The sequence below is a fragment of the Antennarius striatus genome, chromosome 5 (genome assembly GCF_040054535.1).
Source record: "Antennarius striatus isolate MH-2024 chromosome 5, ASM4005453v1, whole genome shotgun sequence".
NCBI lineage: Eukaryota > Metazoa > Chordata > Actinopteri > Lophiiformes > Antennariidae > Antennarius > Antennarius striatus.
In genome coordinates this window covers 18,891,408-18,915,229 of record NC_090780.1, presented here as the reverse complement: position 1 = coordinate 18,915,229, position 23,822 = coordinate 18,891,408, and the positions used below count along the sequence as shown (strand labels likewise).

At 41.9% G+C, this 23,822-nt stretch overlaps 3 protein-coding genes and 2 non-coding genes across 8 annotated transcripts; 1 reads left to right on the top strand and 4 right to left on the bottom strand.

Moving 5' to 3' along the window:
* Positions 1-1,065: 1,065 nt before the first annotated feature.
* On the bottom strand, positions 1,066-6,824 carry nop56 (NOP56 ribonucleoprotein homolog). The gene is made up of 12 exons (XM_068315656.1): positions 6,748-6,824; positions 6,029-6,118; positions 5,833-5,947; positions 5,448-5,612; positions 5,017-5,215; positions 4,682-4,869; positions 4,244-4,395; positions 3,905-4,005; positions 3,275-3,423; positions 2,942-3,063; positions 2,608-2,727; positions 1,066-1,590 (listed from the first exon to the last, which is right to left on the bottom strand). The coding sequence occupies exons 1-12, from the start codon at positions 6,748-6,750 to the stop codon at positions 1,267-1,269; spliced, it is 1,728 nt and encodes a 575-aa protein (XP_068171757.1). The 5' UTR covers positions 6,751-6,824; the 3' UTR covers positions 1,066-1,266.
* LOC137596044 (small nucleolar RNA SNORD57) lies at positions 2,798-2,865 on the bottom strand. Its single transcript, XR_011035508.1, has one exon. It is a non-coding gene; the product is annotated as a small nucleolar RNA SNORD57 (small nucleolar RNA).
* On the bottom strand, positions 4,475-4,592 carry LOC137596045 (small nucleolar RNA SNORA26). Its single transcript, XR_011035509.1, has one exon. It is a non-coding gene; the product is annotated as a small nucleolar RNA SNORA26 (small nucleolar RNA).
* Positions 6,432-13,770, top strand: mlnl (motilin-like). Of its 4 annotated transcripts, XM_068315663.1 has the most exons (5): positions 11,861-12,241; positions 12,886-13,016; positions 13,266-13,358; positions 13,450-13,555; positions 13,657-13,770. In XM_068315663.1, the coding sequence occupies exons 2-5, from the start codon at positions 12,897-12,899 to the stop codon at positions 13,662-13,664; spliced, it is 327 nt and encodes a 108-aa protein (XP_068171764.1). In that variant the 5' UTR covers positions 11,861-12,241; positions 12,886-12,896; the 3' UTR covers positions 13,665-13,770. The 4 variants fall into 4 exon arrangements, with proteins under 4 accessions (XP_068171763.1, XP_068171761.1, XP_068171764.1 ...); XM_068315662.1 differs by lacking the exon at positions 11,861-12,241 and adding an exon at positions 6,432-6,634 and having other exon boundaries at positions 13,450-13,770; XM_068315660.1 differs by having other exon boundaries at positions 11,835-12,241; positions 13,450-13,770.
* Positions 13,771-13,916: 146 nt separating this feature from the next.
* Positions 13,917-22,365, bottom strand: zgc:64106 (uncharacterized protein LOC393348 homolog). The gene is made up of 6 exons (XM_068315657.1): positions 22,095-22,365; positions 18,705-18,944; positions 17,632-17,721; positions 17,159-17,347; positions 16,470-16,579; positions 13,917-14,311 (listed from the first exon to the last, which is right to left on the bottom strand). The coding sequence occupies exons 1-6, from the start codon at positions 22,249-22,251 to the stop codon at positions 14,132-14,134; spliced, it is 966 nt and encodes a 321-aa protein (XP_068171758.1). The 5' UTR covers positions 22,252-22,365; the 3' UTR covers positions 13,917-14,131.
* Positions 22,366-23,822: the final 1,457 nt, after the last annotated feature.

Genomic DNA, 23,822 nt, shown 5'->3' with positions numbered 1-23,822 from the left:
TCCAGCTCTGTCTCCTGTCTTTTCCTCAGTGACACTGTCTCTAGACCAAACAACATCGCTGGTCTCACCACAGTTTTGTACACCTTTCCTTTCATTTTAGCTGAAACTCTTCTATCACACATCACACCTGACACTTTCCTCCACCCGTTCCATCCTGCCTGTACACGCTTCTTCGCCTCTTTTCCACACTCTCCATTGCTCTGGACTGTTGACCCCAAGTACTTAAAATCCTCCACCTTCTTGATCTCTTCTCCCTGTAACCTCACTCTTCCACTTGGGTCCCTCTCATTCGCATACATGTACTCTGTCTTACTGCGGCTAACCTTCATTCCTCTCCTTTCCAGGACACCAGGACAAACCTCCACCTCTCTAGCTTCTCCTCCACCTGTTCCCTGCTCTCACTGCAGATCACAATGTCATCTGCAAACATCATAGTCCATGGAGATTCACCAAAGCAAACAGGAAGCTCAGAGCTGATCCCTGATGCAGTTCCACCCCCACCTTGAACACCTGTCACACCTACAGCACACCTCACCACTGTCTACCGTCCTCATACATGTCCTGCACCGCTCTAACATACTTCTCTGCCACTCCAGACCCCCTTATACAATACCACAGTTCCTCTCTGGGCACCCTGTCATAACATTTCTCCAGACCTACAAAAACAATGCAGCTCTGTCTGGCCTTCTCTATCAACAGCTTCAAAGCAAATACTAAATCTGTTCCATTCTTTATTAAAAATGGGGATAATGTAGCTCAACCCCTATATATAGCAGCTGTTAATCTTATACAAACCAAAGTTCAGTATACTTAAAAAAAACAAAACATTTATTCCGAAGATTGATGACCTGTTAATAGCCACACACCAACTTTTTGCAGCTTTCCTGAAGAATCTTAGGCCATTCCTCACAGGTAAAATGCCAACACTTTAATATTCCGTCACACCAAACTACATTTTCCATTGGATTCATGTTGAGACACTAATGTTAACTTTCCTTTCTACACACGACAGCCACAGTGATGGCTTTTGGTCAAATGACTTCACATTAAAAATGACGAACAACATTAATTCCTCAAAAGCTTTAATGAATAAAGAATGTACATACAAGTAAACTGTAATTAAGGGAAGGCACAGTTAAAGCGTTTTCTGCAGTCATAACTGCTTTATGGTTGATAAAAATCAAAGTCGCTTTCGTGATCTAGCTTAAAACAAAATTAATACAAAAATAAACTGTTCAGAAAAATGACAGTCTTTGAACATGTTCTCTATTCTGCAGCCGCCTTTTTCTTTTTTTTCTTCTTCTCGGACATAGTTGGGGGGGTCTCTTCTACAAGTTCTACATCCGTGGTTTCAGACTTCCTTTTCTTTTTCTTCTTAGCCGGGGTTTCTTCTCCATTATCCGTAACAGCAGCTTCTTCTGTCATGACGTCATCAGCCTCTGCTTTTCGTTTCTTTTTCTTTTTCCCTGGGGTGTCTTCGGGTTCTGTCTCTGGGACGGGGTTCTCCTCCGTCTGGACATCCATCTCCTCAGCTGTCTGTTTCTTCTTCTTTTTCTTCACCATGGGTGTGCTCTCGTCTCCATTCTCCACCTACAAAGTAGGAAGTGGAAACAACATGACAAGATGAGACTTTTGCAATTCCAGCTACCCACAACTCACTGGCTGTCAGCCATTTTCAGAGCAGTTTTAAATACTGCCAGCTTTTGAGCATTCTCACAAATTTTTCAAGGCCCATAGAATATTGAGTTTTATTACAATATACACAGTGAAATTATCAAAATAAAGTGTAGATTTTCTTTTCGTCAGGAAAAAATTGTTTCTAGCTTTAGACAATAGGGTGGTTTTAGCAGAAACGCACGTTCTTTGCCAAAAATAGGAGAAAATCTTTTTGTACAAAGACGCATGTCGAGCAAAACGCCGACTTCGGTGCTAATGTTTTTTATCTTTACAACATTTACTTCTATAACATCAATACTGAAAAGCAAAATTAATTGTTTACGAATTTACAACTGTTAAATATCTTCATTTCACCACAATGCATGATTTTTTTATTATTTTTTTTGCTGCTGCCGCGATAACAAATCTAATGAGCACTGAAATAGCTCCCTGGGGTTCAGGGGTTGCAGAGCGTATATGAGATTCGGACCTCTACCCTTTCATCCCACTCATCATTTCAATCATCTTTTCTCACGATGGAGACTCTTGCCACACTAGCATGTAATGTTGTCTGCACGAATCTGAGCTGCCTGAACTTGTCTGACTTCCAAAGTTTTGCGATCCTTTTCGCAGTCTCGACCTGTCATATTCTCACTACTGCCACCTACAGGGGATTAGTTTGCACCTTCATTGCTATAGGAGTATGACCTCGATGCCAGAGTGTTCCCACATAACTGGAATCTACGTCAATGGCAGCCAGTGAGTTAAATGTACAGTTAATTCCCACATTTTCAGAGATGTCCGACTCACTTCAGTGACCAAATCCATTTTTTGGACCTGTCAATGGTTCGGAATCGGGCTGATGTAGCATGTCGTACACTGAGACAGGACCACGCGTTGGGTCAAATCTCAAATCATAACATGCAGCCAATGAGCAAAACTCCAACTCACCCCAACTTCTCCATTGGTGTCACCATTTTCTTCAAGTTCTTGCAATTTCTTTTCACGCTTCTTGCGCTTCTTTTCTTTCTTTTCTAGTTTCCGCTTAATTTCAGCTGCAACGTCAGAAGCCTGAGATGGGAGGAAAATAAGTTAATCGCAATCAGGATGAAACGGTCGGTGATTCTAACTCAGCCGAGCTGTGTCAGGCTCATTAAATCAGTTTTTACCCTCACAATGATGTCAGGGAAAGAAGTGTCATCATCCACAGCAATGACAAACACGTCAACAACCTCACCAACAGTCATGGACCATGTGCTGTCCAACTTGTACATCTTAGACCCACCTCTTTCACCGCTTCCTTCATGACATCAACGTTCTTCCGAGGAACATCACCGGTCTCGTAGAAAGACAGGCGCTCTTCCACCTGCTCACGCAGCCTGTCACCAAACACACTTGTGGGTACCTCTGAAGGATAGACAACAACAGGAGCAATGGATTAGCACAACAACAAAAGGGTACATCACTTATCTTCACAGACATGCAGGCTTTGCTCAGAAATAAGCTTTCAACACCAACCTAATGGATGAATACTGTTGACGAAAAATGTGAGCATCACTGCAATTAAGCCACTGCTTGTAGAAAATGACACACAATTCCAAAAATTCTAATCACTCACCAGAGAAACAGTCAATGCGCGATGCAATGGTGCATTTGTTTGCCAAATATCTGGATATGCGCCCTTTGTTCTTCGCTTCTGCCCGTCCAATAAAGGTTGAGTGGAAGATGAGCCCGTATTTGGGGGTGTTGCCTCGAGTCTTTAGAGCTCTGAGAAAATAAGAAAACAACATCTACAACACTGACAAGCCCAACTTGATAAAATAACTAGTGGTGACAACAGACACAAATGAGGGTAAGGCGGTTTTCACGCCTGTAATTTTGAACTGGTTTTAAAACAACTGAAAGGCTTTATCTGGTGGACAACGTACAGTAAACCAGGAAATTTGCGAAAGCATAATGAGCCAATAATAATGTCTTTCAAAACGGACCAGTGATCATCTACATTCCAGAACTGAGCCATGAGTTCAGGTTAACCCTTTATCGCCAGTATTAAAAAAGTAGCATGGACTGAACTAGCTCGAGACTTTCTACCTCGATGCTGTGGGTGGCTGCTCAGACTGTGGGGGTGCATTTGGACGAGAGGGCTCACTCCGGAGAAGACTTCTCCGGTCACCCTGCTCTGCTCCGGCCCAGCCCTGCCATCACTGCAACCACTGCATCCCCCAGCAGGGAGGGGGCGCCCCAGTACCTGAACAGGGCCTTCTCAGCTCCCAGGATCTGAACGGTGGAGGCGGGGTACTTGGCCAGGTTGGTTAAACTGCCTGCATGGGAGATCAGACGCGCTCCCACCTGCAAGGAAAGAAAACGAACTGAGCATCTCAGGCCAACAGCGATCGGTTGATCCCTTTATTAATTTGATTCAATACAAAATGAGGACCATCAGCACCGGATGTGTTTGTCAACAGAGATTCAGTGGATTGACAGATTTTTGGTATAACATCATTGGTCCAAATATTACACACACAAAACAGAATGGACACCTAAAACACAATTTATTGATAGTTCTTATGAAGTACAGCTTACGTACCACTTCTCCGATCAAGGCTGCCAGATTTGGAGCCACCTGACCCATCTTGGAGCGCAGGTATTCCTGCAACTCCAGCCGATAAGCAGCCAGAGACACAACGCGAACAGAAAACCTCTCTATGTTGATCAGGTCAATGGGAGAGATGTCCATACCTGGAGAAGATTGGCAGTTCTTGAGCTGAGAGATACGACTTCATCGTAATTAAAAAAAACAAAACACATTTCACGCAGTGCATGTTTCTCCCGACAGGATCCGCAATGAGGATTTGTGCCTTCACTACAGGTTTATGAGAGAGCTCCTCTGCCCCCTGTGTTATCACCAAGGACATTTGTAAATCCAAGGTGAGCAAAAAAGGGGCATGCTGTGGTTTGAAGCAAGAACTTTAAGTGACAGAACCGTTTGTAAGTCAGTGTGTGAATGAAAGATTCTCATGCTAACCCATGGAAGAACGGGATGCATCGAGGATGGCCTGAGCCTTTGCGCCGTCCATCACCACCTCCTCCAAGCTCTCTAGATTTTCCTCAGACAGCTCTTTCCTGTTTCCGATGAGCCGAGCCAGGCGGCAGTACATGGAGTTGTCGGACACAATCTTTATCAACTCTGGGAAGTGGTAACCGTACCATTCTCTATAAAATCAAAGACAATGTCATAAAGGAAACGTTAAGCCTCTAACAACAGAATCTTAAACATCAAGAGGGTCCAAAATGAAGGGTGCTGCAAAGAAATTAACACTCCACCATAAAATATTTGAAATAAAAGTGACCAAGACTCACCGAACACGCATGGAGAAAGTGTTGATGTCTTTGTCCAGTTGATCCAAAAGAGCAATGGACTGAATGATCATGTTGTCATTCCTGTTGACGTTAAACTTGACTTTGGCTCTGGAGTAGCTATGGCCAAGGCCCAGTTGTGCTTTGGAGGCTGCCTGGGCAGTCAGACCCTTCACCAGGGAATGGAAGTGGAGACGCACACCTGATGGGACAGACGACAGATGAAGGCATGGTTGAGGACCAGCGCAAGAGTGGAGCGGGAAGACAAGTGGCCATTCAGCTTTTCAGTATGAACCTTCATGAGTTTCAGGGTTACAAGATCACATCACAACAGACCACATTTCTAAAATGCTAACTTTCTGGGAATCTCTTCAGTGCAACTGCGCTGTGAAAGTGCTCATCCTCAAGAGTCCATAAACGAGTGGTGTCCTCACCTCTGCTAATCTCTGCCACTACTCCACTCGTCTGGATGGAAATGTTAAATTCTTCTTGTAAAGCAGCTCCAATCTTAGCATCTGAAACTCCCAACACAGGTTTCTTCTTCCCAGAAAGGGGCAAATTGGTTTCCAGGAACAATTTCAGGTCAGCATGAACCACACCTGAAAGGGACATGATTTAGGATACTGTTTAACTTGGGCAGAGATTTAAAAGCAAAGCCAAACTGACTTGGAATCAATGCGAAAATTCAAAAAGAATTTCCCCAGTTGTTCAGAATAGACATAAGGCTGTCAGCACAGTAAATCAGTGGATTGACAGATTATAACAACATCATTAAAACTGAGGGAATCAATACCACCAGTAAGGAAGTCGGTCACTTGCCTTCAGAAATGGCATTCATGTTCTCCAGGGCAGCTTGGGCTGATTTGAACGGAAAGAAGGCAGCCAGGCTGACCATGCTGTTGAATTTCGCAATGTTCAGCACGCTCTCCTCCACCTGAAACACCCAAATTTCAATATCAAACCATTCGGAAAACCGTTTTGACTCAGTAAAAAGAAGCGAGGAAATGATGTCCACCTGGGGCAGCAGCATGCCGATCTCCTCCACTTCTTTAACGGCAAACAGCGCGTAACCCGCCGCATGCTCGTACAACACATGCAACAGCACCTGCAAAAAACCCCCACTGAATTAGAAAATAACCTAGATTACATCATTAAGCGTTACAATAATTTCCAAACTATATATAAAAACTCAAGCACAAATTGCGATGTCTGTTAAAAGACCTTAGGTACAAATTGCGTTATTCATTTTTATTGGATAAAACTATGATCGCTTAAACATTGCATTTAACTATACGATTAAGTCTCCCTTTGAATTATTAAAACAGATCTCATACGCTGCAGAGACGCACCCACGTGTTGATTTGGGCCCGTACGTAAGTACCAGGACGCTACCGCTAGATAGCAGCTTACTAACCTTAGCCCGGACGTTTTTAAGTACAGTATTAAAAAAGGCCTTTGCGCAGCTGCTTAAATACAAAGACAAATAACTGCGTTCAAATGTAAAGCTGAATTACGTTTGAGTTGTAAACGACCGTAGCTTGAGCCAAAGAAGCATCGTTGAGCTAATGCTAGCGGCTAGAATCGCGCTTCACGTGTGGCGAGGCCTCCAACTGGACAACAGGTAAAACCTAACATTTCGAACGTGACATTGATGTCAAATAGAATTAATCCTATTATATATATATAAACACTTAGAAATTACACAAACTACACAACCGCCACCGTGCCTCTTACCATGATTAACTAATCTGTGCACCAGTGCACACCACGCGTCTGATCAGTTTCTTCACCTCACGTAAAAGAAGGCAACGTTGTAGTTTTGCAAATAAGGGCAAGGCCCAAATATCGCGATAGTACCTAAACATCGCGAGACTTGTTGGAGACGTCGCCATCTGCTGGACACCAAGAGGAATGTCCGTATGTTCGTTTACAAACATGGAACCAGTATTATAACATAATAATGTGTGGCAGTATGTAGTTCAACGAGCACAGTATGGTTGAATGAGATAACTAAAAAAAAAAAAAGTTGGTATCAAATTAAAATGCAAAAATATGTTCTCATAGAAAATCTTTTTTTTTTCTTTCGGCTTTTCCTTTCAGGTGTCACCACAGCGAATCAGTTGCCTCCATCTAACTCTGTCTTCTGCATCCTCTTCTCTTACACCAACTACCCTCATGTCCTCTTTCACTACATCCATAAACCTCCTCTTTGGTCTTCCTCTAGGCCTCCTGCCTGGCTGTTCAAAACTCAGCATCCTTCTACCAATATATTCACTATCTCTCCTCTGGACATGTCCAAACCATCTCAGTCTGGCCTCTCTGAATTTATCTCCAAAACCTCTAACATGTGCTGTCCCTCTGATGTACTCATTCCTGATCCTATCCTTCCTGGTCACTCCCAGAGAGAACCTCAGCATCTTCATCTCTGCTACCTCCAGCTCTGTCTCCTGTCTTTTCCTCAGTGACACTGTCTCTAGACCAAACAACATCGCTGGTCTCACCATAGTTTTGTACACCTTTCCTTTCATTTTAGCTGAAACTCTTCTATCATACATCACACCTGACACTTTCATCCACCCGTTCCATCCTGCCTGTACACGCTTCTTCACCCCTTTTCCACACTCTCCATTGCTCTGGACTGTTGATCCTAAGTACTTAAAATCCTCCACCTTCTTGATCTCTTCTCCCTGTAACCTCACTATTCCACTTGGGTCCCTCTCATTCACACACATGTACTCTGTCTTACTGCGGCTAACCTTCATTCCTCTCCTTTCCAGGACAAACCTCCACCTCTCTAGCTTCTCCTCCACCTGTTCCCTGCTCTCACTGCAGATCACAATGTCATCTGCAAACATCATAGTCCATGGAAATTCCTGTCTAACCTCGTCTGTCAGCCTGTCCATCACCATAGCGAACAAGAAGGGGCTCAGAGCTGATCCCTGATGCAGTCCCACCTCCACCTTGAACTCCTCTGTCACACCTACAGCACACCTCACCACTGTCTTACAGTCCTCATACATGTCCTGCACCACTCTAACATACTTCTCTGCCACTCCAGACTTCCTCATACAATACCACAGTTCCTCTCTGGGCACCCTGTCATAAGCTTTCTCCAGCTCTACAAAAACACAATGCAGCTCCCTCTGGCCTTCTCTGTACTTCTCTATCAACTTCCTCAAAGCACATACTGCATCTGTAGTACTCTTTTTTGGCATGAAACCATACTGCTGCTTACAGATGCTCACTTCTGCCCTTAGTCTAGCTTCCACTACTCTCTCCCACAACTTCATTGTGTGGCTCATCAGCTTTATTCCTCTGTAGTTGCCACAACTCTGCACGTCTCCCTTGTTCTTAAAAATAGGCACCAGCACACTTCTCCTCTATTCCTCAGGCGTCTTCTCACTATCTATGATTCTGTTGAACCCAGTCAGAAACTCTACTGCCACCTCTCCTAGACACTTCCAAACCTCCACAGGTATATCATCAGGACCGACTGCCTTCCACTCTTCATCCTCTTCAATGCCCTCCTCACTTCATCCTGACTAATCTTTGCTACTTCCTGGTCCACAACAGTCATCTCGTCCAGTCTTTGTTCTCTCTCATTTTCCACGTTCATCAACTCTTCAAAGTACTCTTTCCATCTTCCCATCACACTACTGGCACCTGTCAATAGACTTCCATCCCTATCCTTAATCACCCTAACCTGCTGCATGTCCTTCCCATTTCTCTCTCTGTCTTGCCAACCTGTATAGATCAGTCTCTCCCTCCTTAATGTCCAGCCTAACATACAAGTCATCATAAGCCCCTTGTTTGACCTTTGCCACCTCTACCTTCGCATTACGCTGCATCTCCCTGTACTCCTGTCTACTCTCCTAAGTCCTCTCAGCATCCCACTTCTTCTTAGCTAACCTCTTTCTCTGTATACACTCCTGTACCTCCTCATTCCACCACCAAGTCTCCTTATCTACTTTCCTTCCAGATGACACACCGAGTACTCTCCTACCTGTCTCCCTGATCACATTAGCTGTAGTTGTCCAGTCATCTGGAAGCACCTCCTGACCACCCAGAGCCTGTCTTAACTCCTTCCTAAAAGTCATGCAATACTCTTCCTTTTTTAGCTTCACCATTTCGTCTTCTGCTCTGCCTTTGCCCTCTTCATCTTCCTCACCACCAGAGTCATCCTACACACCACCATCCTATGCTGTTTGGCTACACTCTCGCCTACCACTACTTTGCAGTCACTGATCTCCTTCCGATTACATCGTCTACACAAGATGTAGTCTACTTGTGTGCTCCTACCTCCACTCTTATAGGTTACCCTATGTTCCTGCCTCTTCTGGAAGAAAGTATTCACTATAGCCATTTCCATCCTTTTTGCAAAGTCTACTACCATCTGTCCTTCTGCATTCCTCTCCTGGATACCAAACCTGCCCATCACCTCCTCATCACCTCTGTTTCCTGCACCAATATGTCGATTGAAGTCTGCACCAATGACAACTCTCTCACTTCTAGGTATGCTCTGCATCAATTCATCAAAGTCCAACCAGAATTTCTCCTTCTTCTCCAGCTCACATCCTACCTTTGGAGCATACCCACTAACAACAATGAACATCGCGCCTTCTATTTCTAGCTTCAGACTCATCACTCTATCTGACACTCTTTTTACCTCCAGGACATTCCTAACAAACTCCCCCTTCAAGATAACTCCTACTCCATTTCTCTTCCTATCTACACCATGATAGAACAACTTGAACCCTGCTCCTAAACTTCTAGCCTTGCTACCTTTCCACCTGGTCTCTTGGACACACAGTATGTCTACCTTCCTCCTCTGCATCATATCAACCAACTCTCTATCTTTTCCTGTCATAGTCCCAACATTTAATGTCCCTACTCTCAGTCCTGTACTCTTGGCTCTTCTTTCTCTTCCTACGAACACCTCCTCTCCTTTTGACCAACAGTACTCCAATTTCCACCGGCACCCTGTAGGTGAACAGCCCCGATGGCAGTTGTTGTTGACCTGGGCCTCGACCGATCCGGTATGGAAGTCATAGTTTTGATTTGTATGTTTGGTTTGGCAAAAGTTTTACGTCGGATGCCCTTCCTGACACAAACCTCTGTATTTATCCAGGCTTGGGACTGGCACAATAAGACACTGGCTTGTGCCCTCTTACGGCTACAGGATAATAGACACGGTAACAGACAGGGTAATAGACAGGAGTAACAGACAGGGGACAACAGACAGGTAACAGACAGGGTAACAGACAGGGGTAACAGACATGGGTAAAAGACAGGGTAACAGACATGGGTCAACCTCTAACCCCTTCTAACCCTAACCCCTTCATAGAAAATATGTGACACAAAAAAATATTCCAGTCTTTGCTGAGTCCGCAGCAGGGGAATTAGTTAAAATGGTAGAGCACTCGTTCAGCATGCGAGAAGTAGCGGGATTGATGCCCACGTTCTCCAGTATTATTTTCTTAGATTAGGTGGTAAAATGTGGATTTGACCCCAATTTACCCCTTAAATGAGCTTCCCAGCCCTCCCCAGACATAGATCAAATGCACAGATCACTTTACATTGTACAATGTGGAATCATTAATCGCTAGTTTATCTACTCAGTCTTTTCAGCGCTATCTATAAGACATTCCTACATACAAAACATGTGACAATAGGCGATACTTCTTAGTGTAATTCTTTGTCCTGTTTTATCTTTCTACATCACAGGGCTGATGTTTTTATGCCATACATATTGATCGATTTATACTTCATAGAGAAGGTCCAAAGTAAATGCAGGACTCTGTCACTGCAACTCCAACAATATATAATTATTAATCATTCATTCATCTTCCGAACTGCTTTACCCGCTATAGTGGGTCGCAGGGGGCTGGAAACTATCCCTGGCTTAGGGCGCGAGGAGGGGGAAACTCTAGGCCAGACGCCAGTGCACCACGGAGCCAAATAAGGACAGACAACCACTCACACACTACAGGCAATTTGGAATGGCCAATTAACCTGAAGCGCATGTTTTTGGAGGTGGGAGGAAGCCGGAGAACCCGGAGATAACCCATGCAGACACAGGGAGAACATGCAAACTCCGCATGTTGTTATTATTATTATTATTATTATTATTATTATTATTATTATTATTATTATTATTATTATTATTATTATTATTATTATTATTATTATTATTATTATTATTATTATTATATTAAATCTGTCTGCGGGTTTAACTACTTATTCATTTTATATATATACAATTTGGAATTTCCACAAGCTAAAAAATATTGCTTAAGTACAGAGATATGACCAACTAGCCGTACTGTAAGTGATAGAAAAATGTGCATCAGGGTTGTGTTGCCACAGGAAGTGCTACAAGGTGCTTGTGGACTCACATTGCAATAAACCAGAAATAATAATAGCACTATATTTTATTGTCCACTCATATAGAGTATTCTGACTGCAGAAAGGACACAGTTGTCAGTAACATTTCCCCATCATGCAGAAAAACAGTTTCTATCTCGGAAGAAAGCATCGTTAAAGTTCTTTAGACTCCTGAGGTCTCCAAGGAACAGATGCATGTGGGTCTGTTGGTACACAAACATAGATTAGAGGCGTGCAATAAATGTCACTTGGTGTTGTATATTGGTTTAGAGCGGAGAATTTATGACTGGGCTCTCTGAATAGATTGTCATCTGGCTGATACAAACACACAGATGAAGTCCAGCATAGTCTTCACAGAATTCAACTTATTCGTTTAACTTTAAACTTTTTTGCAATAAACATATTAATTAATTTATTACTATTATTATTATCATTATTATATGCGATCAGTGCATGAACAATGGCAAATAGTGATTTCTCTACATACTACAAATGTCCACATTCCATTTGCATCAAACACTTTCATCTTATAACAACAGCTAATCAATGTGTGACTTTCTCAGTCTTGTCAGAAGCCCGCATCAGTGCGTTATGGAAAGCATCCTGCCCTAAAAAAAAAAAAAGGTCAGATTCCTGAGGAAGAGGTGTGTTTCCAGGAGCGTGGAGGAGAGTGCTTGAAGGACCTTGTTGAGAAGCGGATGTGAGGGAGGACAGTAAAAAGCTGGCTGATGGGGACAGGGCCTGATATAAAGGCTGACAGGGACAGGCTGACACTCAGACTGGTGGAGCTCTGCTCATGTTAAATCACAATTCCTTTAGTAGCTGACCAGGGCTGGCACAGAACGTGAGTATAGACACTTCCATTCCTCAGTTTTTCCCTCTGTCTCTTTGTCTTTTACTTTTGTCGTTTCTAAGTGAAGCAGCCAGTTCTGTATGTTGTCCTCCAACCCCCCCTTCTCTCACTCGCTCTCATTCTCTCTCTCTCTCTCTCTCTCTCTCTCTCTCTCTCTCTCTCTCTCTCTCTCTCTCTCTCTCTCTCTCTCTCTCTCTCTCTCTCTCCTTCCTTATCTCCTATCGATGTCTTAACCTCTCACTTGCATAATGCAATGGTATCTGGCGTCCTTGTTTTAAACTCAGTTATTGTTTTACACACACACACACACACACACACACACACACACACACACACACACACACACACACACACACACACACACACACACACACACACACACACACACACACACACATACACACACACACACACACACGCACAGGACCTTATGTCACGTACTGCATGTTGACCTATTTTAACTGTCACCTCTCTTTCACACTGCTAAAAAAATCTCTGTACGCTGCCTGGCCTCAGTGCCACTCACCCTTTCTTATGTGGAAACACTGCTTCCACTGTCGATCTGTATGAGTTGTTACTGTTCTGTGCACATACCTATGTACCATATGTGTGTGTGTGTACGTGTGCGTGTCCAGGACGGAGCAGAATGAGCATGCGTGGGGCAGTGACTGGTTGCGTGGTGCTGGCGTGCCTGGTGGCGCTGCTGGCAGAGAGGACTGATGGACACATCACTTTTTTCAGCCCAAAGGAGATGATGCTGATGAAGGTAAGCTGCTTGTTTTTGATTGGATGGCGTAGAAGCAGGGCTGAGCGAAAAATCGATGGCATTGACTGTCATCTTTTCAGTGTTACCAAACCAGTTAGACTCTAGAGTCTAGTCTTGTAATAGATCATGTATAACCTATACATATTTTGTTAAAAAAAATTCAAACTCATTTATTATTTGAAACACTTTTTTAATATTTGCATGACCATATATTTCCATTTTGTTTCTGTTTGTGTGCCTGTGCCGCAGGAGCGAGAAGGTAGAAAGGACATGGAGCCTCGATCGGAGGATGGTCAGTTTGAAGAGGTCACAGTCCAACAGCAGCTTCCTCAAGTGGAACATGTAAGCACACACAAACACACACACATATCACCCTTCATGTTGTGTGTTTGTGTATAACTAAATATAAAATATTGCCGATTTGTGCTTCCAGGATAAAACTGTGGAGATTGCAGTCCGTCTTACCCCCAACCAGCTGGATCATGTGGCTCCAGTGATCGAAGAAATCATTCACGAAATAGTGGAGGAACGTCAGAGAGGTGACCGCCGCACAGTCTTGTGTCCTCTTTTATTACCCAGAGTTGATAAGCAGAAACAAAGAAATGTTGGTACTCATTCTGTTTGCTCGTTATCTCTGCAGCCAAATAGCGAGGCCGAAGATAGGAGGAGATGAACGGTGTACAAATTCTTCATGGAGCACTGAATGCGCAGATGTTTTATTGTGTTTTAATAAATCACGTCACTAAAGGGAAGCGATTGTGTCACTTATTGGAACTCCTGCCGTCGCTTCTCGAGAGGTGGGGAGAACCTCATCACACACCTGAAAGAAACGTCTTAGAAAACGCCTTAAGAAAACATGTCCAGTGTTCAGTGTTTACTCAAACAACATGACTGCTGATATGAAATATAGTGTTTAATAGTAAGTGATAAACCCGCAATTCACTGCAGCTTTCCACAAAAAATACATCAGTTCACGTCTCCTAAAATTACCTACAAACGTGTTGAAAACATGAAAGTTCTATCCAGTGATTTTATAAACACATTGTGACAGATGATGATCCCGTAGGGTGCAGTAACAGGGCAGAATCTGTCCCTCTTCCTGCTTGATCACTGTTTCAGAGTTTTGATGTTACTCTCTCGCTGATCTCAAAGTCCTTGACCCCGAGGGCAGGGTCACGAGCTATAGTGACGGGAAGAGTCAAGGAGCAGTCGCTATCAATGTACTTTCCAGTTATCCCCTCCATTTCTTCTGCTACAGCACAATAGATGGGGCTAACAGCCCCCTCCTCGGAAGACTGGTGGGAAGACAAAGGAAAGGAAAGTCAAGTCAATACAGCAGACATCTGCACTTTGTCTAATCTTTGTTATGGTGTGTGTTCAGCTGAACCAGTTTTTCTGGACTGTTTGCACCTACTGATACACATCAAACATGCACATCAGATGATCAGAGTTTACTTCCTGAAAAGGTTAAAGATTGCCTGGTGAGGAAGAGACCCGGAAATGTATGTATGTTGACTGATAACATGGGAGGCACGATGGGAGAGTGTTTGCAGCTGATTCCAGGAAAGTATTTCTACAAACACAAAGCAGAAATGTAAATGCATCCAAACCCACCGGAACATGTGTCACCAGTGTTGGGATTCATGCAAACTGCTATAATTGAACTGTGTATATCATATGCTTTTGATGATTTTGATGTAGAAAAAGTACTAATAAAGTGAGGTTTCACTTGAATAGGTTTAGGCAAAACAACTCTTGATTAATCACTTGAGCACAAAAAGGAGTTAGGGTCGCCATGACCACCTTCTGCAGAGGAGATGGGAGGAATAGATTAGGTATACCAACCTGTATGGTAATAATGAAGATGAAACATACCTTTGGTCAAGAAGTATGAAAATTGGTGAAACACACCTCCTTTTGCTGTGCTTTCTGTAGTAAAACACACCTCCTTCTAATGTATAAAAGAAGAGAGTAAATTCCTATTCTTTGCACTTACTGATGCACTTGCTTGATGCTGTGATCACCGTGTAACTGCCTGAAAGCTTTCATAATAAATTCTGGACTGTTTTCCCTTGAACTGGTGTTTTCTACTTCCTCGATCAATGAACATAACGAACACACACGGAGCTCTGCAAGGCTGCACCTCTTCACCAGGAAGCAGAACATCTCCAAATGGGTGTTTCATGGACTAAATGAATGTTCTGGTCGCATGAGCTCAAATTAAAAAAAAAAAAAAAAAAAAGAGCTCCGTATTTTGCCAAACACCATATTGAATACAAAAAAGGTTCCAAGCAAGCAAGAAGTGACAACTCCTGTGGGCCAGGATGAATTATCAGCATGGCAATGGGAAATCTTTTTATCTGTATTTGTGTATGGATGTTTTGCAGAGGAAAAAGTATTTGCAACACATTAAGGAAGGATTCCTAGTGGAGGGAAAATTAGATTTAACAAAACAAATCTTGTTACAGCTATGGAGTATTAAATCACCCGTCTCTGCTTACTAAATCTTCCCACCTTTTACCCTCAGGTGTTCATAAACCGCAGGTTCTGAATTTCGTTTTTCTTTAGAAACTGCACATCGTGCATCTGTTCACCATATTTATTGCATCAGTAAATACTTTCAATCTTATGTGGCTTCAGGCCGACTCCTGATTTAGATTTTAACCTATAAAAATTGGATCAACAGTTCATGGCAAACATTGATATATGTCAATGTCAAAATCGTCTTATTTTATCCACTGCAGCTGGCATTTCAGCAACACTTCTATGCACCACATCTCAATATCTATTCCATCACCAACCTTCTGTAACCTTCAGAGTTACTTTGATTTGTAAATCAGACAGAATATAGTTTTTAAATTTTTAAAATAACATAGAAGTAGTGTTCAATTAAATTGGTGAAGAATCTTTATTAAACAGTAATTTGGGACGCTTCCGTCTGCTGATAATGGAATACTTTGTTTAATTTTGAAGAGATTTCCACTCTTATCCAAGAGGCTTCATCAGTTTTCAAACTCTTCAAAAACTTTAGATCTGAGGATGAACCTCAGATGAAAGACAAAAATCTCACTGCCTTCTACTCAACCCATTAAAATAAAAAGTACATAAGAAATATTCTATATTTTTAACACTGACTTCCTCATTAACTGGAAGTTCTGGACAAAGCTGTTTCCCAACAATGATTTCTTACAAACTGTTCTAAATTTAGTATGTGTCATCAGTTTTCCATCATTGTTGCAGCATGTGAGTTGGTGCACACTGAACTTCATTATTTTAAAAATCAGGATTTATCTATGGCAAAATACGGCAGGGAGTTACTGCATATGCACACATGCACAGCATTCTCATAGCAGGAAGGGGTTGTCGTTCGACCTGTAGGGGGCAGCACTGCTAAATGGGCAGTGACAACATGATGCGAACTGTGACAGCAATGAAACGGAACAGTGCACTCACCTTGAAAAAGAAAAACCCAATGAGGTTGAAAAGAAAACGAGCCATAAAGGGATAGTGTCTCATCACCTCTGTCAGGACGACGCCGGGGTGCACTGAGTTTGCGGTGACACCTGTGTGTACATTAACACACACACAGACACAGGCACACACACCGTCAGAGAGCAGCTGGAAGCAGACGAGGGACACTGAAAGCTGAAAGCTCGTTCAGTCTCTGTTTTTTTCTATTTTCAGTTTCTCTGAGGATTCTGATTTCTGTTGTTTACAAGCACCACAAAAAGGAGAAGTTTGTTCCTTCTGCACGGCTTTGCTGAAAGCTACAATTAGGGTTGCATCCGCAGGATCAATTGAGATGGTAAGATCAACAGAGAAAGGTCATTTCCAGGAATAATGGTCCTTGTGTGTGACTGGATCACTGAGGAGCTGGCAGGCAGATGTTTATGTAATTTTTAAGAAATGACTATGACAAGTAACAAAAGGTGGAACTCATGGATGAGAAATATGAACATCATGGCACGACTTTCAGTATATAACTGACTGATGATGAGGCTCTTCGTTTGAGTAAAAACTATTTTTTCCTGTATTAAAAGGGAGAAGCCAAAAAGCCTCTTAATCATTAATCCTGAGTCACTGTTTCACATCTGAATGAATCTGTTGCCATTGGATGATAATCATAGGAAGCTGAATTCTACCTGTGCCTTGTAGCCTGCGTGCTAGTTCATTGGTGCAGATGACGTTGTGCAGCTTGGTGTGGTTATAGACTTTATCCATGAAATACGTGAGATTCTCCCCATGGAAATGAGAGAAGTCCACCTGACCCTTCTTGTGATTGACCGAGCTGACGGTGACGATGCGAGATGGGGCGGAGCGTTTCATCAGGTCTAAAACAAAACAGGTAAGTGTATTCATTATGTAAAAACATTGTAGTCTCGTGATAGTTCCATAATATAACTCCTTAACCCGTACAATTCGGTGGTTTTCTTCAGGACCTAAGTCAGTCATTTTTGAAATCTAAATGCACAGTAGCAGTGAGAATTTGAACCTTACTGCAAGTTGTAACATGATCATTATTTCTTGCAATTCAGTCATAGAAATTAAGCAGGTTCACCATCATTTCACATCTGCATTATAGCCACATTTTTAACAAGAGACTGGACAGTCTTACCCAGCAGCAGGTTAGTGAGGAGGAATGGTCCCAGATGGTTGGTGGCAAAAGTTGCATCAAGCCCATCTTTGGTTATCTCCCGGGGTAAACCTAATCGTAGAATTTAAAAATATTTCTTAAATGAAATCTACAGATTCACAGATAACTCAATAACACAATTAGCTACCTGTATACTTCCATACATGAAGATTACTCCATGCTAATGTAATGTATTCTGTAACCGTTATAACATCTGGTATCAATTAACAGGTTGAGTTTCAAATGTGTTCCAGAAGCCGCTGGCGATTAAAATTCCTTCATTCTTTTGACATGCTTTCAGTCACTGCTTTAGGACCTTATTTGAGGCAAAGGTTGTGAGACCTTTTGTTTCATTCCTTTGTTTTGTCCTTATGCTGCCTTGCAAGATCCTTGCAGTCGCTCGAAGATTCTTAAGTCTAAGGCTAAGCCACTCTCTCTCCTTATCATATAAGCACCGTGTTTGTATTTAGTTGACTTTTCCTTGGCTACCAGTTTAGGTTTTGATTCATATAACACTGTCCACTCATCACCAGGAAACTCATCCATACTAATAACATTGACTGACATGACTCTGACTTGTATATTAAGTAATAACTGTGTACACTTTGCAGTTTACAACCTTGGTTCTCACAGTTGAGTCATGACATTTAAAACTAACAAACATCCATCCATCTTCTAATCACTGCTTTATCTGCTGTAGCGGGTCGCGGGGAGCTGGAGCCTATCCCAGCTGGCTGAGGGTGTGAGGCAGGGCAAACTCCGGGCGTGACGCCAGTGCGCCGTGGAGCCACAGAAAGATAGACAACCATGCACGCTCACACTCACACACTACGGGCAATTTGGAATGGCCAATTAACCAGAAACGCATGTTTTTGGAGGTGGGAGGAAGCTGGAGAACCCGGACAGAACCCACGCAGACACGGGGAGAACATGCAAAATCTGCACAGAGCGGGACTCAAACCCAGAACTGCCTTGCTGTGCGTCGACAGCGTTACCTACTGCGCCACCGTGCCGCCAACTAACAAAGAAAAAAGACCTATTTGTGATGTCATCACCTGACACTGCAGCATTGTTGACAAGGATGTGGAGGGCTTTCTCCTCCTGAAGAATCCCCTCGGCAAATCCCCTGACTGAGTCCAGAGAGGACAGGTCCACCAGACGCAGGTGAACATCAGAGTTTCCTGTTTTCTCCCTGATTTCTTGAAGTGCCGCCGTCCCACGTGACTCGCTTCGACAGGCCAGTATGACACGGGCCCCACGACGTGCAAAGTCCAGGGCAATGAACTTCCCGATCCCTAGTAGAGAGGAAGACACCAAAAATGTTTTTCCAGAAACAAACATCTGAGTATTAAAACTGGACATGCAGCAAAGAAGCCACACATCATGGGGCATATGATGTTTTGACATAAAGTAAAAAGCTTTATAGTTCATTACAGAAATTTTCTTGCTTATTGCAAGATAGTATGAGTTGTTTTTGGTTTGTTATGCAATATTAGACTTTTCTGCCTGTCTGACTGGTCACAACTGCCCCACCCAAAATGTGCTCATCACTAACTGCTGTTTCATTCGTAATGCTATCAAATTCATAACTCACACAGTAATATCATATAATGACATGAATTACTCATGTTTGTCCAAGAGACCAAACTATTTACATGAATATTCTACTAAATATTTCATGTTGAAATGAAAAAGTCTTGGTACACAAAGGTTTACATACTTAGAGGATAGTTTGGATAGTCTGATTAAATATTGGCAGAGATAATGGTATGAAAACAAAATTTTTCTTGTAGTTAAAAACTTTCTTGATCGTGTCAACCACAGTTTTAATGAAAGCCATATGCACCGTTTGAAGCAGTTTCTGAGGAGTGATCTGGTAAGGACTGTTTGGTGAGAGTACACCATAAAATAGGGAGGAAGGAAGATGCACGGTGACTGATAAGACAACAAACAGGAAATGAAGCTTTTGGAGATGATTCCAGGTCTTGCTTAACATGGCTGGTAACAACAACTGCAACATTTAGCTCTTTAAAGTGTTTGATCCAGCTGTGTGGAAATATTGTCTTGATGTCATGGGATGTCATTGGGTCAACATAAAGTGGATTATCACTGCTTTTTGTACTGACCTTTGCTGCTTTACAAACAAAATTGGAAACCATGTGCTCATTGAGGCATTTTAAATGGGGAAGGAAGTGAAATGTGAAGTGAAAATGAAGAAATGTGAAATGAAGAAGAGACAGAAGAAAAATGCTGCTATCTACACTGGTAAGGTGGCAAACACTTAAATGTCTTTGCCAGATAGCAGCAGGATGTACAGGTGGGTGGGGTGGGTGTTACTTTTATTATCCTTTAGACTACACAGGAACTGACCTCGTCAACATTCCAAACTCTGTTCTTTTAATCAACTGTAGATGCCACTTCCTGCTGTGTGGGGCCTTATGTTTGTCCCTATTTAGTTTTCCTTTTTAGATTTTATCTTTCATAGGTTAGAGATTTGTGATGTCCATGAAAACTTTTGTAGAGTTTTCTCTCATTATCCATTTCTGGTTGAATTTATGTGAAGGTGGTGCCATCTGCACACCAGTGAGCTCTGTGCATGAGAGGAGGTCTGACTACCATCCAAGAAGTCTGGGTTGTGTTTGCAAAGAAGTCCAAAGTCAGTCTTATGAGTCATAAACAAACCTGGTGTAAAATGTTCCAAACAGTTTTAGGACGGATTATTTTGAAATGACAAACAGCATTCTAAGATAGACTGTGGCTGTCAATGATTCATGCATGAACCGCATCATGGTGAATTCTGAAGAATTCAAACAGATCTGGTTTCCCTTTAGTCAATTGGTCCATGGTGAGGTCATTATAACTGTTTGTTTGTTTTTTTTCCGAAAAAGGCCTAGAGGAAGACCAAAGAGGAGGTTTATGGATGTAGTGAAAGAGGACATGAAGGTAGTTGGTGTGAGAGAAGAGGATGCAGAAGACAGGGTTAGATGGAGGCAATTGATTCTCTGTGGTGACCCCTGAATGGAAAAGCTGAAAGGAAAAGAAGATGTAAGCCAAAGTTAGTCATCATAAACACAGAGCTGACCCAGAAACTTGTCTGTCTGTGGTCGCATGTGGTCGGGGGGATATTTCATTTGCTGATGTCTCTGGTTATAATCTATCATCATGACCTTTTTATTTTCGGAATTTAAAATATTCTTCTAATTGTACAGCCCCCCCCCCCCCCCCCCTACACACACAAGGGGTGTGTAGTCATGTGGATGATTGGAGATAGGGTGGTGGGCATTTTTCATTTGGGGCGCATCAAATGAGCAACTTGTAAGGAGACGGTGCCTTGCTCGAGGACACCTCAGCAGTACTCAGGTGAACTGGCACCCTCCAGTTCCTAGCTCGAAGCCTAGTGGACGGAGCTACTGCCACCCCAAATTAAAGGTATTCAGAGTATTAATGATGGTGGATCTTTCAAAGATGCTGAGGAGATTCAGGGGTTTCTGAACACGGTTTAAAAGAGGACTTGGAGGAGTTTAAGACTCAGAATTGCACAGAGAATGACAAGAATCCTCATTCCGCAGGAAGAATTCTGATGAATGACTCACCAGCAACTTTGTAATTTTTGTCTTTGTTTCACATGCTCTGCTGTACTTTCATTCTTTCCTGTTGGTGCCTCATATCTTTAAAATGACTTTATAACACGTCCTTTGAATGGATGCTCCACAAATAAATTTGAATAATAAAACAAATTCCAAATGATAAGTATGTAAAATGCACTCATTTGAATAATAATGCGACAGCGGACAAATAATCTTATAATATAGACTTCATGTAGCCATGCAGCATTTAGATGGAGGATCTCTCTTGTTAATGCAGTTTGTAGCTGCACTTCAACCTGCTGTGACACAACTTCCTTTTCTAAACAAGTTTGTAATGGAGCTCATTGCTACAGATGCCCGGTACCATCTCATGGTAGGATTCTTCATATACAGCTCTTCGCTTGTCTTCTTAATGAACACTTTAACGGCAGCAGATCAGCTTACACTTTTGTTTTTTAGTTAGAAATAAAAACAACAAAAAACAAAGAAAACAAATAAACAAAAACAAAACAAAAACAAAAAAAAAAGAAACATCTGGACACACGGAGACTTAAATTATTCATTTGTTTCGATCTGACATTCATGTGTGCATAAAGTCACAATAATCATCCAATGACTTTTCTCCTACAATCTAGTTCGTGTAATTTCCGGACATTCTCGGGTTTCAAAGACAGATGACTACACAAGGTCATAAACGCACTGATAAGCTGTAACTGCAGCGCTAAAACTTTTTACACAAGATAAAATGAAGGTACAGCAACCTAATTTGGCCCCATTTATGTATACCAGTTAACAAATAATGTCTTTGAAGACCAATATCAATGCATGTACTACCCACACAGCTCACATCCAACCAACCTGTATTGGCTCCTGTCACTATCGCAGTTTTCCCTTTCAGACGCACGGCGCAGGCATGCGGATCCCAGACACCTCTCCTCTGTGCGCGAACGACAAACGCCAGAAGTGCCGTGGAGACAACCCAGATCGGGCTGTATAGAATGTCCGACCAGTTCATTTCACCGACTGGCTTGTGCGCCTGTTAGTAAAGAGTAGAAAAAGGAATCCGAGCAGCTGACAAGCCTGCGCTAACTTCTCGTCCGTTTGGAGTAGGTGTGCCAAAGACGCTTCCTTTAAACCTCTTGGAAATTTATGACGGCAGCGGCTTAATTTCACTTTGTTAAAGCAGTGATATATTTAATAAATGATACAGGCTTTCAGTAGGTGTGAAAACATGTTCTGAAATGAACCGAGTTCAAGGCAATTAAATCTCTGTTTCTGAAGTATTCTCGTAAAATTTCTAAACCATTTCCAAATTTAGATGATTATTTGCAGCAAAACTAAACAAGAGGCTGATTTATACTGGTATGTCTTGTGACAAAGATTCTGTACCACCATGAACGTTGATTGGGTGTACTCCTATTACAGATTATTACTAACAACATTGTGGTGTTATATTGCTCCTGCTGTAAGTCAGGTAGGAGGTATTTTACTTTACATCAACATGGAGCATGCATTGTTATCTAGATTCTAAAACTAAGGGTAAATTAAATACTGCAAATAAAAACAGTTCGATTTTGGTTAACCTTCGTTTTATTCCCCTTTGACCTCTTCTGAGTATGGGTGGTATACAAACAAGCCATATTGTTTATTCTTAGCAAACAAATATCGGCTTCAAAGAGTGATGTAGGAATCTTACAGTCTATGTGTATGTTGCTTTAACACTGATGACATGTCTCTTTGGTCACTCATTGGCTGCTTCACCTTTCACAGGTGTAAGGGTTTGGTAATCAGCTGCCAGAGGCACAGTTGTTTAAAAGTTGGTAATTAGAGGTCAGAGGTCAGATCAGAGCAGAGCGGTGGTGGGAGGAACACATTTCTTACTGTAAGCCAATGTAAACCAGAATATGTAAAACACAGCTTTAATTTTGACCATTTAACATATATATATATGTGAAAATTTTAGTATCAGGAAATTCATCTACGGTGCTGGGTACAATAAATAAAATCAGAGAAAGTGGCAGCTTTTAAATTTTATCTCTGGAGAGGCAAAACCAGGAACAGGAGAATAGAAAACAATACTGTTCAAGAAGCAGCTACTGTTTTTTTGCTGTAACATCAGATGTCGCTTAAAACTAGAATTTGGTTTCTATAAAATGACGAAAGACCTGAATAACTTTAGGAACATCTGGTGTTACAAAAATGTCGTATGCACTTTAGTTGATGATCAACTCACTTTTGCAAACGTCCTATTATAATGCACTAAGTTTTATATTGTATTTCCTTTTGTTTATTGGTGTTTAATGTTTTTGAGTGTTTAGTGTTTTTGAAGTTTCATCTAATGAAAAATTGTAAAATGTTCTAAATTTTATATATATATATATATATATATACAGCATATATACAGCATATATATATATATACAGCATATATACAGTATATATACAGTATATAGGTTAAATGGTCAAAATTAAAGCTGTGTTTTACAAATTCTGATTTATGTTGGCTTACACATATGTATATTGCAATATATATATATATATATATATTGTCATTCATGATTTCCTATATATATATTGCAATATATAT

Excerpts from the sequence above, each read along its gene's own strand:
- nop56 (XM_068315656.1), bottom strand. Across the intron at positions 2,728-2,941 it reads TGAAGGAAGCGGTGAAAGAG|GCTTCTGACGTTGCAGCTGA; the intron begins GTGGGTCTAAGA and ends CTCCCATCTCAG. Across the intron at positions 1,591-2,607 it reads ACACCAATGGAGAAGTTGGG|GTGGAGAATGGAGACGAGAG; the intron begins GTGAGTTGGAGT and ends CCTACTTTGTAG.
- mlnl (XM_068315662.1), top strand. The coding sequence starts at position 12,897 with ATGAGCATGCGTGGGGCAGTGACTGGTTGCGTGGTGCTGGCGTGCCTG. Across the intron at positions 13,017-13,265 it reads AGGAGATGATGCTGATGAAG|GAGCGAGAAGGTAGAAAGGA; the intron begins GTAAGCTGCTTG and ends CCTGTGCCGCAG. Across the intron at positions 13,359-13,449 it reads AGCTTCCTCAAGTGGAACAT|GATAAAACTGTGGAGATTGC; the intron begins GTAAGCACACAC and ends TTGTGCTTCCAG.
- zgc:64106 (XM_068315657.1), bottom strand. The coding sequence starts at position 22,251 with ATGAACTGGTCGGACATTCTATACAGCCCGATCTGGGTTGTCTCCACG. Across the intron at positions 18,945-22,094 it reads AGTGACAGGAGCCAATACAG|GGATCGGGAAGTTCATTGCC; the intron begins GTTGGTTGGATG and ends CCTCTCTACTAG. Across the intron at positions 17,348-17,631 it reads CCTCACTAACCTGCTGCTGG|ACCTGATGAAACGCTCCGCC; the intron begins GTAAGACTGTCC and ends GTTTTGTTTTAG.